Raw genomic sequence first — 12,853 nt, 5'->3', positions numbered from 1 at the left:
TTGGTAGGGACCTGAAAAATTCGCGGTTTAGATGACCTTCAGAATAGTCTACACAGTCCCCTGTATACTCGGGCAAGTAACGCCAGTTCGTTGGCTGCTGACTTGTGAGTCATCTCAACTGGTTTTGCCCGAAAATTCGTTACTTCTTTTGGCTGAGGGTTTTCTTCATTGGCCCCAGAGTCGCCCAGACGAACAGTGAACCAATAGCACAAGCAGCTTAAAGGTATATTTATATGCATGAGTTTCAGACTATCGCGAAATGAATCTGCGAATTTTTCTGGTCTCTAGTGATTGGTAATTTGTGGGGACCGGAAAAATTCGCGGGTTCAATGACCTGTAGGATGAACTCCATAGTTCTACGTACACTCGGTCAAATGCCACCCACTTATTGGCTGCTGTCTTGTGAGACGTTCCAGCGTAGCAGTCTGTGATTCGATAAAGCTTTGGTTGGGTGTTTCTCATTGGCCCAGAGTCATCCAGGTGAATTGTGAACCAATAGCAGAGGCAGCACTGAGGTATAACGATTTGTATTTTAGCCTATCACGAAATGAATTCGCGAATTTTCCAGTCTCTAGTAATTTGATGTGTGGGTGGTGGTGTCTGTTCCAGAAGTCCAGAAAACCAGGTTCTCGCTCCTGGACAGGATGCTGGACATCTCGGACAACAACCCCGACTTTGACGAGGAGGCCATCGTGGATGAAGTCTGCACTTTCATGCTCGCGGTAATTCTTGACTCAACGGCGGCGTCAGATGTTCCATATTCACGTGAAATCTGCAAGGAAAAGTAGTTAACAGCAATGTTCACCGCGACATGCTTACTGAATTTGTGATCCCTCACCGTTCGATTATCTTTTCCTATTGTTTCAAAAAAAAAAATCCAAAAAATGCAAAAAAAAACCATTAATGTGTTGTAAAAATATACACTTAGTTTTGTAAATTGAAGTAGCTTGGCTTCTGGGTTGGAGCCGTAGCTGCAACCCAGAAGCCAAGCTATTTCAGACAATGGCCAAACCTGCGAACATTATAAGTTTTGCAAACAATTTTTTTTTCGACTGGTTTCCAAAAGTAATCTTTTGTAAGAGTGGCAGTTATTTTTTTCCTAACCTAATTAAAACAAGGTGTATTTTGGAGGGGTCCGGGTTAGGGAGGGACCTAGGTGCGTCTCAGGCCGAAGCCTATACGCCTAGTCATGCTGGGATCAGCCATGCAGGGAGAGGGTCGGCTAGGAGGGGATTGGCCAGCCATGGCAACGATTGGCGCCATGACTAACTCCCCTCACTCTTAGGTAAATCTAGACTATAACTAGAGATAGGTTGGGCCCAGGTAAAACCTGCATAGACACAGGGAAAACCCTGGGCACATTCATGCGGGTTGCAAATTGGCATGCATTACGTGTAGGAATTTACAGGAGACAGAGGATGGTCTGGATGAAGTGTTGGACAGAGTAGAAAAGAGTCTACCATGCGGGGGTTGGGCACTTGGACTCATGCGGTCCGCTTTGAATTTTATTTGTATCTGGAATATTTGACCAGGGACGCAAGCACCCCTGGTGGTGAGTGGTTACACTGACCACTCACTCCGCCGCCAGTCAGCACCTAAAAAACTAAGAAACTAAGACAGAAAAAAAGATAAATGACTTACGAACTAGGCATTTCGTTACGAAATATGCAAACACCCAACTCAGTGATGGACGTTCAGTGCTTAAGATAAAACTAAAATAATAACTTTAAATATTATTATTTTTTATTTATTATTATTTAAAAATATATATTTTTGATGACTATTACCTAATAGCTAAGACTTATTACTAGAGACCTGTAAAATTCGCGATTTCAAATCCCTAAAGGATAGACACCATGATCCTCTAAGCACTCGTGCAAATTACACCTGCTGATTGGTTACCGACTCGTTACACCTGTTGACTGGAATGATCGTGATTCGCTAATTATTCTGTTAAAGATTTTTCATTGGCCCATAGTCCTTCAGATAAACTGTGGGCCCAATCAATGAAGCAAAATAATGTCAAAAGTATTTGGACTCTATCCTATCGCGAAATGAATCCGCGAATTTTACAGGTCTCTACTTATTACTAATTTATAAATCTTTAATATCTACTACTTACTATACTACTAGTTAAATATAGAGGAACTGTCTGGAAGGATCGTTCAGGAACGCGGAGACGCGAGAAGGCGATCGTTCGGGGAGGGAGTGCGTGTGCTGAGTGTCGCGCGGGCGGCGTGCTCCGCAGGGGCAGGAGTCGGTGGCGACGGCCATGTCCTTCTGCGTGTTCCTGCTGGCGCAGCACCAGGACGCGCTGCGGCGCGTGGAGGAGGAGGTCCTGGGACTGCCGGACCGCGCGCCCTCGCTGCAGGACCTGCAGGACATGCGCTACCTCGAGCAGTGTATCAAGGAGGCGCTCCGGCTGTACCCCAGCATCCCCATCCTGGGCCGCAAGCTCGCGGAGGACGTCTGCATGGGCAAGCATTAGCCCACTCGCGACACTATTATATTATTATTGACTGAGGTCACAGATCAAAAATTCATGAAAGTATGTAAGTACGCAAGAGTGCAAGTATGCAATTGTGCAAGTATGCAAGTTGGCAAGTATGCAAGTACGCAAGTATGCAAGTATGCAAGTACGCAAGTGTGCGAGTATGTAAGTGTGCAAATATGTAAGTATGCAAGTACGCAAGTGTGCAAGTATGCCAGTATGCAAGTACGCAAGTAAGCAAGTATGCAAGTACTCAAGTGTTTGAGTATGTAAGTGTGCAAATAAATAAGTGTGCAAGTATGCAATACGCAAGTATGCAAGTGTGCAAGTATGCAAGTGTGCGAGTGTGCAAGTATGCAAGATTGTAAGTTTGCAAGTACGCAAGTGTGCAAGTACGCAAGTGTATAAGTATCCAAGTTTGCAAGAACACAAGTGTGCAAGTATACAAGTTTGCAAGTACACAAGTTTGCAAGTACACAAGTGTTTAAGAATGCAAGTGTGCAAGTGTGCAATTATGCAAGTGTGTAAGTAAGTATGCAAGTACGCAAGTATCTAAGTATGCAAGTGTGCAAGTATGCAAGTGTGCGAGTATGTATGTATGCAAGTGTGCGAATATGTAAGTATCTAAGTGTGCAAGTGTTCAAGTATGCAAACACGCAAGTGTGCAAGTATCTAAGTGTGCAAGTGTGCAAGTATGCAAGTGTGCGAGTATGTAAGTATGTAAGTGTGCGAGTATGTAAGTATGTAAGTGTGCAAGTATGTAAGTGTACAAGTATGTAAGTGTACAAGTACGCAAGTACGTAGTGTGAAATTACACAAGTGTGCAATTATGCTAGTATGCATTAATACAAATGTGCATTTATGCAAATGTTCAAGTATGCTGCATAATTTCCACCTCTCCCCTGCCGTCTCCTCCTCCACCGGTTCCCCCCACCACGTACCTAACTGTTCCCCTCGCACGATCGGAATTTCCGTATCGCCCGAAAATTTCTGGTACCCTTACAAAAGATTCCTTTGGACACCTGTTGCCGAGAAATATTTTGTTCTACTACAAGAAAAATACTTTAACTTCGTACAACACTTGGCTGTGGTTATTTTTTGAGATAATGCTGAGTACATTTTTTTACAATAATTGACACATCATTATTTCTTATTTTAATTGATACTTCATTCATTCAAGAATAATTTTGTTTTATTATGCTTATTAATGTGCGCAGTTAGTACTGGAAAGCTATTTAGGGAACGGTTTACAAATAACTTTAAATATTGTATGTACTGTGACAGCACAAAGAAGAAGAAGAAGAACCCAGTATTACTACGGACATTATTTTTTAGTGATACTGTGGGTTTCATGTCAAGGTACCAAATTACATATTTCTGTAATTTTAAATTAATATTTCTGTTCCATTTACAAAAAAACTACAGTGGATTGATCAATTTTGATCTATTCATGATTTCGTGTTAGAAAAAAAAACTTTTAAATATTTTATTGTGTATAATTACGCCTTTCCGCCGAAATTTGATCGTAAGGCACATTTAAAAGTTGACCCGAAGATAATTTATCAGGAAATAATACCGTTTCTTGAGATAAATTAGCAGAAAATACTTCGGAATTTAAGCTCCAGGTTGGCTTTCAGTTTTGTTTGAAAGAGTTGATATTTCAAAATTTCCGGGGCAGTGCCTCCGTGAAAGTAAAAAAAGAAACCTATTGCCTTGTAAAGTCCAGGTTCGCCACTGTGAAAAGGGAAGCGTAAGATGTCCATCAAGTTCTGTCCCTGCCCGAACACGCCCGAATATTCACCTTCGGCCAACCTCGGGTTTATTTATTTATATTTATATTTCTCTGTTTATTTTAATGAAGCTATACTAACCTAACTAACCGTCCATAGTGTTTTAAAGTGTTTTAACATAGCTAACCTAACCGACCACTTTAATAATTTGAATTAATTTTTCCTGCGCAAAAATAAAACAAATCCCGAGGTTGGCCGAAGATGAATATTCGGGCGTGTTCGGGCAGGAACAGAACTTGATGTACATCTTAGGTTTCTCCTGTGAAAAGGCATGTCCCAACATGGCCGCAATAATACTATCACTTTCCCGCAAATTTCATGTATGTGGTAAACAAGACGTGGAGGTAAAAACATACAAGATATGACAATGTGTGTGTTTTTTTTTCTTTCTTTCAGGAAAGCACACACTCCCAGCCGGCTGTGGCGTTTTCATATGCCCTTTCGCCACTCACAGAATAGCGGAAATATTTCCCGACCCAGAGAAGTTCGACCCTGACCGTTTTCTGCCGGAAAACGTCCAGAAAATGCACCCTTATGCGTACACGGCTTTTTCTGCGGGTCCGAGAAACTGCATAGGTGAGAGAGCTGCTTCGAACCATTCCGGAAAACTCACGGATTATTTTTGACGTGATAACGTCTTATAAATCGATGAACGCAGGCTGCACGCACGAAAAGCATGACTCATTGTCACGTTCCGCCTGAGACGAGCGTGCAAGAACCGGCCAACCACCGTGCGAGAAAATCTTCTATAATTATCAAACAGGTTAAGGCGGGTTTTTTTTTTTAACTAATTGTTCGTGATTATATTTAAACAAATTATTTAAATAAAATTTGCAAAAACTGTAAATAATATTTAAAAATTAAAAAGTAAGCAATTTTTCATCAATGTTTTCTTATGACGTTATCACGTAAAATTATCGTCCGTAAACCGACTTTACAGACCACTTTTTTTTTCCTTGTCTTTTAAGGGCCCCGCCTATCTGGATATACATACTGTGTGCAGAGCTTCATCTTGAGTAGGGTCTATTTACAAAAAAAAAATAATAATTAGAATGAGCTGAGGGTGAATAAGGAATTATGTTTTTGTACTTTATTTATAAAATGTATATTTTTTTGGAGAGTGAAAAAAAGGTTAAAACGACAGTTTTCGAAATAGTTTTTTTGAAGAGATACGCCCTGTACAGATTCTTGAAAGCACCCAAAGTCCTTGCATTACACCCTTATCTAGTTTCTCCGCCATGTGGTGTTATGGTTACCGCTCAAATCTCGTAGAAGACTGCGCTTAGAGGCGATACCGCAATTATACCCCTGGCTAGGCGTGCCCTTTAATGCTGTAGAAGACACGGAAGTAGAAACTTGTCAGTAGTTGGCATGGTGTGACGAGAAGTTGAAGTCGCTCTATACCTCGTCATCACCAAATTGCAACACACAAAATATTTTTAGAAATGTTCCTTAATCACGTCTGATGATGGTTGATATGCTTTAATTTTAAATATTACGTTCAATAAAATACAGTCTTTATGGAAACTCAACAGGACCTTCGGGCCAACATTGCCCAGACAGAAAACCTAGGAATGGAATCACTAGGAAATGTAGAGAGTGAAAATCCGGAGTTTCCCCAGGAAATAAGGCAACCCGACACACAAGTATCTTTGTGCCAAACAAGGCAGGTTCCACCCATTTCATCAACATCAACATCTCAATCACTCATCACAGTTTCAACCCCTCCCATCCCAGCAGCCACCACTCAACTGTTCACACAGTAAAATGTTTCGGGCGTCTTGCAAATATGGTGCAGACCATGAGCTGGACAAAAAGCGAATTAATGTAGTGTTCATTTACCAATGCATATATGTACACCTCCATATTGGCTAATTTTTTTTGTATCTTCTTTATAGGTACCTTACCTACGTTAAACCATACACCACACTCTAAACGATTTACAACGTCCATTTAATAGTGTCTATTCACAGTAATATCAGTATTGATGCGTTTGAAATTATACTTACTCAGCGAAGTAAAAAAAACTAACTTTAATTTTGCATGCAAACAATAAAAATAGTAATAAAATGACTGGAGTCATATTATAAATACAGTAGGTAAAGTATAAATTCAATAAAATTAAAAAAAAATTCAATTAATTCTCAGTAATCGGTATAAACACGTGTATAAAACTAATGATTTAATTTAGAAAAATAATCAAGATGAATTTAATTAATAATGAAATTTAATAAATACGCCGAATGATTATTCTAAATTCTTAATTTTAATTAATAATAAAGTATTGATTTTTAGATTATAATGCAAATAAATTAGACATACGGGAATATTTCCTCACCTTTTATAAATACACTTGAAAAAGTTTATAAACACAATTCATATCACTAATATTCACAATAAATAAATGTGTTTTTCTATATTTTATGGGCTAGTATTCAATATCAATTACTAAAGTATAATATTTACAAGGACACATATAACTTTTATTTGTGTGTAGTTTATTTTTCCATCCTGTGAAAATTTCGTTGCACGGTGCGCGCATATCATAATTCACATGTACCGACAAACATAACCTACAAAAATGATTTTTTTTCCTTTCAATATGGCGAAGTTTGTACAGACAAACATAACCTACAAAATGTATATTTTTTTTTAATTTTCAATATGTGACGTTTGAACAGACAAACATAACCTACAAAATGTATTTTTCCCCCTTTAAATATGGCGACGTTTGTTCAGACAAACATAACCTACAAAAATGATTTTTTTTTCCCTTTCAATATGGCAAAGTTTGTACAGACAAACATAACCTACAAAATGTTTTTTCTTTTTTTTTTTTTTTTCATTTTCAATATGTGACGTTTTAACAGACAAACATAACCTACAAAATGTATTTCCCCCCCTTTCAATATGGCGACGTTTGTTCAGACGAACATAACCTACAAAATGTTTTTTTTTCCCTTTTCAATATGTGACGTTTGTACATACAAACATAACCTACAAAATGTATTATTTTTCTCTCTCTTTCTTTGACTGTTCCCGCGCGGTGACCGCAGGCAAGACGTTCGCCCTGCTGGAGATGAAGACGCTGCTGTCGGCGCTGGTGCGGCGCTACGAGATCCTGCCGGCGCCGGGCAAGGACCGCGTCGACCTGGCGTACCGCGTCACCCTGAGGGCGCGCGGCGGCCTCTGGGTGCAGTTCCGCCCCCGCCGGCCGGCGTGACGTCACTCGTCGTTCGTCCCGAAACCGCCGGGTCCGGGAATTCCCCTGCTTGCTTCGCCGCCGTGCAGCGTTGGAAAAAAATTCTCACCTTCAATTCCACGAATGAACGCTTGGTTACAAACGGGTCGTTACCACAACTCCGAAATACCACAACGCCGAACGTACAATAACGCCGAGTGCCAAAATGACCGCAACGCCGACAGCTAGAAAACTGCTGTGTACCACAACGCTGAAATACAGTAACGCCGAAAAATGTTGCCGCGGGGAGGGGGGGGGGGGGGCACAGGAGCAAAATGAAAAACAACTGAATGAATGTGTGTGTTTCTTAAATGTATCTTAACGCCGAAATACCACAACCTAACCTAACCTAGGCTAGCCTAACCTAACCTAACCTAGGCTAGCCTAACCTAGCCTAACCTAACCTAACCTAACCTAACCTAACCTAACCTAACCTAACCTAACCTAACCTTACCTAACCTAACCTTTGTGACAGTCCTGCAATTACATTTTTAGGCGTTAATGTATTTCGGCGTTGTGGTACACATCAGTTTTCTAGCTGTCGGCGTTGTAGTCAACTTGGCATTCGGCGTTATGGTTTTCGGCGTTATTGTACGTTCGGCGTTGTGGTATTTCGGCGTTGTGGTGCGTCCCCGTTACAAACTATCGTAAATTTACGGACCCTGGGTCCACTTAACTTTGGACGCGAATCCAATAGAACATTCTCGGTGTATCTGCAAGCCAAATGAAAAAAGTGGTCAAGTCCACAGCAAGCAAGAACTCGCTTCTTCTGTCCACGTGTGAAGTTATGTGGAATTACGAAGACCTCTTTGTGTAGTTTTAAAAGTTCTTAAATTTACTGTAATTTCTAAGAGTTTACGTGCGTCACAAGTGAAATTTCACATTCCAATAAAGCACTTGAATTTGTGATACCAAACAAAAAAAAATTACACGATGGAGTTTCACACTAAAGTGAAAGATTTTAAAATTAATTTTACACTGTGTGTCGTAGTGAAAATCCTTAAGAACGGTCCAAGAAAAATTAACACACCAGCCGAACTCGGCCGATTTCAAATGTTAAATGCATGGACAGTTCGGAGAATTCCTTCCTCACCCCCCCCCCCCTTCCCCCCACTGGGCTCAGTAGAAATTAACTCATATTTATAAGTGTTGAGTCGATACCCAAGTGGTTTGGAACCTACTATAATAACAGAGATTCCTTCGTCACTGTGCAGAACCTTGTGAAGTTACTGGTAGTTTAACCTTTACCAATGTTTCCTTTTCTATCCGATGTAGGTTGGATAGAGGAGAAAAAAAAATCTGGCACGGATAACATAGTCCCTGGACTGAATAAGTCACAAGATTACATTACAAAAAAATGTATAACATAACATCAAACCGAGCATATAATTAATTAAAATAAATGAGTCTTTTCAACAAAAACGTATATTGGAAAAATATTTAATAACATAAAAGTTACATGTTATTTACGAATGAGTTCTATAACTAACGCTTTTGGAATAATGTTTTTTACTTCCAGTTAAAATTTGCAACACAGGACTTACAACATAATTCAAATATACCATGTGTTACACATATAATATTCACTTCGCAAAAAAAAATTGTGGTATTATGGTTTTCCATAAATAAAAATCACAGAAGATTGCTGTGTAATAAGAGAATCCAAGAAAACTTAGGCAACACTGTATAGTAATTTTTAAGCAGAGATTTTATGACCAAAGATGGAAACCAAGAACACGATTATAATAACGATTGTGTCACTATGCGCTGTTCACTGGCTGTAAGAGAATATTTGTGGCTAAAGTTAAAGACCTAAATCAATTCAAAACCCCTCTATTTTACATTATTTGTTAATTAAATACTATAAAATTCTTTTCAACCAAATTGCTAATTAACCCTGAGTATCTAAACCCTGAATAAGAGTTGAAAATAACTGAAGCTTTACCTATGACATGCTTAAAATGTTTAATGGATCATATTTGGTACCATTTTATGAGTAATGCCGCTCTAATGAAATTGCTCTTCTGATAAATCTGGAAAACTATAAATATTTGGTCTCGACATACCAGATCATCGTAGGTTCCTCTGCGTTTAGTAAAGCATTGTTGTTGCTTTACGACATTGGTTACAATTCACACGTCTTCAGCTTGAGTCAAATTTCTGGGGGCTACGACGACCCAGTGCTCCCAGAAGAATGATCCCATATTCCCAAGTGATGATTTCCGAAATTTAAGGATGAGTCCTTTACCGATACAGTCTTAACCAAAAAAAAATCCTTTAATCGCAAGGCTGCATTCTGTGATTCAGTGATGCCAAAACAATCTGGCGTATCAATAGAAAAAAATATAGATATTTTTCGGCAGGTAATTGCTGGCATTTACAAATTTTTCATCGTCTATTTTTAGAGAGTTGCCGATTTTTTTACAAAATCATTCTACAGTCAAAGTTAAACAATAAAGATCGAAGAAAGCATTTGTCTGGCTAAGCAACTGACCATCATTAACATTTTTACTCTAAGATAGTGTCACAAACCCCTTAAAGGCCACAAGAATGCACGGAAGAACGCGAACGACTCATTCTTTCACGAAATGCTGCATAGGCGATTCTTCTACTGTTCGGAAGGTCTCTTTGCAAAGAACATTCAAGCTAAAAGGGTTCTTTAAGGCGGTATGTATTCGGAAAGAGAATGTATTGTTTTATGTCAAGTATTGCATCTTGCACTGATTGTGTATGTATTCTTTCCTGATTCCCATGGTGAATACTGGAAAATCGTCATATTTTAGTTCCAAGAAAATTAAATGTAGTAAATAATAAAGATATTGTAAGTATAAGTTGTTTTATGTGTTGTTTACATCGTGTAAATCACACGAGCATAATGCACAGCAACACAAGTCATGAGGCGACTGCCAACAACTTAAGAACGTAAAATAATTTTCGATTTGTTGTCATTTATCTGAATTTAGATGAGCTACGGCGACTTTCACGCAAAACTTATCTCCTGTAACGTTTCTTTAAAGATTGAACATTTGTATATATTACTTCTGCGATAAGTGTTATGAACCAGGAATTGTTTTATAGGAAGTCATTTTGCTGTAGTTGCAACAGTTGTCCACTATAAAAAAAATGTTTGCTGGAAATGCACTACACTAGAAAAGTATTTTAAATATATTTGGGAATTAAGCGTGAAATCGCGTATGAACGCCTTTCCCGGGTTGTAACATGATTGTCAGAAAAACTCTAGGATTTCTACAACATAACAACACAGCCCTTCAAATTCAAACACCTCACTCCAGCACATTCCATCATGGCAAGATCCTTAAAAAAAAAACACGACTAGTAATGGTGCGATCAGAAGTTAATGTGCGGGCGGCGAAAGGACTAGAGTAACTCCAGGACAAGCTATGAAAGAGTGATTTAAAGCCGTGTTAAAATTCACGAAATTGAGGGATAAAGATTTATGTCGATTACAGCTGTATGAATCGTACATCGCTTGGGATGTGTTTTGAAACTACATACAATAATATTTTTTTTTAACTCTGGCAATGGGTAGAAAGATCATCAGTTGAGGCAGTTCTGTTTTGTTTTCTACAGTCGGAATAACCACTTCTTCGGGAAGGTTTAATCTCATTCGAGAGAAGGCATTTTGGTAGTTAGTCGCTGGTCGCGCGAAGTGTTGAAAGCTGTGTTGGGCTTGCTGGAGATTGTACAATCTTGCAGCAACACATCAGAAACTTGCAGTGACCAGCAACCACGAGCAAGGCAAGCGACGAGGAAACAGTTCCGCACATGGCGAGTGGGTCGATTGAAGAACCACGTTCCATGGGGGTCTGTCGCGTAGGCCGAGAAGAAACTCGGTAAAGTCCGGAACGATCTTCACCACGTCTTGTCACCGCGGCTAGAGGCCCAGTCCGAGGACCCTGCTGTTGGTGCTGCAGATCTGCAGATTCCAGTTTGGTGCGGATCGACCACTCTAGGTTGGTGCGGATCAACCACTGCAGTTAGTGCGGATCGACCACTCTAGGTTGGTGCGGATCGACCACTGCAGGTTGGTGCGGATCAACCACTGCAGGTTGGTGCGAATCGACCATTCCAGGTTGGTGCGGAACGACCACTCCAGTTTGGTGCAGATCGACTACTCCAGGTTGGTGCAGATCGACTACTCCAGGTTGGTGCAGATCGGCTGCACCAGGTGCTACAGATCGGCCGCGCCGGTCTGCCGCGGCGTGAACTGCAGCCACACGCCCCCGCGGGAGCGTATGGTGATGCGGTACACGATGTTGAGGTTCTCCTTGCCCGGGACCAGCGACAGGTCGAAGTTCCGCACCACCGTCGACACCATGCTCTTCATCTCCAGCATGGCGAACTTGTGGCCTGGAACCGAAGATGTGCAAACATCACGCCCAAAGTTAAGTTTCCTCGAAATCATTGACTTTTGAGCTGGAGAATGGAATCGAGGTGGAAATGTATGTACCTTTTATGGATTGAAGTGGTGTTGGGGAAAGGGAGCAACCCAAAAAAAAAAAACCTTGGACAATTTTATTCACGCTTGACAATTACAAAAATAAATCCTGGGTGTGACCCAGCTGGGAAGCAAGATATCTGTCCACAACTGCCCAAAAGCCCCATCATACTCATTAAAAGGAAAAAATAGTGATGGGCCATGATGCTTGTGTGGTTGCAGATAATTTCACGGTGGTGGAATCACCTAAGGCTCTTCCGACAGGGTTGATCCTGCAGTGACTTCCCACTGCTATTCATAGCATGGAGAATGATGTAAACTACAAAATTCAGTCCTGAACCTGAGAAGCAAGTGATCGGTTATATAACCTGGGACCTTTGGCTCACCTACCAGAAGATATAACCATAGTTACCAAAATTTGAGTGGTATTTGCAACAGTATCCGACATTGTTTCAACAGGAGTTATCTGACGGGACCATGTTCGTGATGAACCGACGTCAGGATGGCTGGATCCAAAGTGACTGGTTATCTAACCTGGGACCTTTGGTTCACCTACCAGAAGATCTAACCATAGTTACAAATATTTGAGTGGTATTTGCAACAGTATCCGACATTGTTTCAACAGGAGTTATCTGACGGGACCATGTTCGTGATGAACCGACGTCAGGATGGCTGGATCCAAAGTGACTGGTTATCTAACCTGGGACCTTTGGTTCACCGACCAGAAGATCTAACCATAGTTACCAAAATTCGAGCGTTATTTGCAATAGTATCCGACATTGTTTTCAACAGGAGTTAATCTCACGGGACCATGTCCGTGATGAACCGACGTCAGGATGGCTGGATCCAAAGTGACTGGTTATCTAACCTGG

At 40.5% G+C, this 12,853-nt stretch overlaps 2 protein-coding genes across 4 annotated transcripts in view; one reads left to right on the top strand and one right to left on the bottom strand.

Annotated features, from left to right (window-relative positions):
• The window catches only part of LOC134538198 (probable cytochrome P450 4aa1), a 46,532-nt gene extending 38,505 nt beyond the window's left edge, over positions 1 to 8,027 (top strand). The window contains exons 9-12 of the mRNA XM_063379288.1: positions 610 to 722; positions 2,249 to 2,477; positions 4,678 to 4,857; positions 7,338 to 8,027. Coding sequence (XP_063235358.1) covers positions 610 to 722; positions 2,249 to 2,477; positions 4,678 to 4,857; positions 7,338 to 7,504 — 689 coding nt within the window. The 3' untranslated portion in view covers positions 7,505 to 8,027. The remainder of the gene's footprint in view (positions 1 to 609; positions 723 to 2,248; positions 2,478 to 4,677; positions 4,858 to 7,337) is intronic.
• A 919-nt stretch (positions 8,028 to 8,946) lies between these two features.
• Positions 8,947 to 12,853, bottom strand: part of LOC134538196 (probable cytochrome P450 4aa1) — a 54,562-nt gene continuing 50,655 nt past the window's right edge. For all 3 annotated transcript variants that reach the window (XM_063379282.1, XM_063379284.1, XM_063379285.1), the window contains exon 12: positions 8,947 to 11,893. In XM_063379282.1, the coding sequence (XP_063235352.1) occupies positions 11,715 to 11,893 (179 nt within the window). In that variant the 3' untranslated portion in view covers positions 8,947 to 11,714. The remainder of the gene's footprint in view (positions 11,894 to 12,853) is intronic.

The sequence above is a fragment of the Bacillus rossius genome, chromosome 13 (assembly GCF_032445375.1).
Source record: "Bacillus rossius redtenbacheri isolate Brsri chromosome 13, Brsri_v3, whole genome shotgun sequence".
NCBI classification, from domain to species: domain Eukaryota; kingdom Metazoa; phylum Arthropoda; class Insecta; order Phasmatodea; family Bacillidae; genus Bacillus; species Bacillus rossius.
This window is presented reverse-complemented; position numbering and strand designations above follow the sequence as displayed.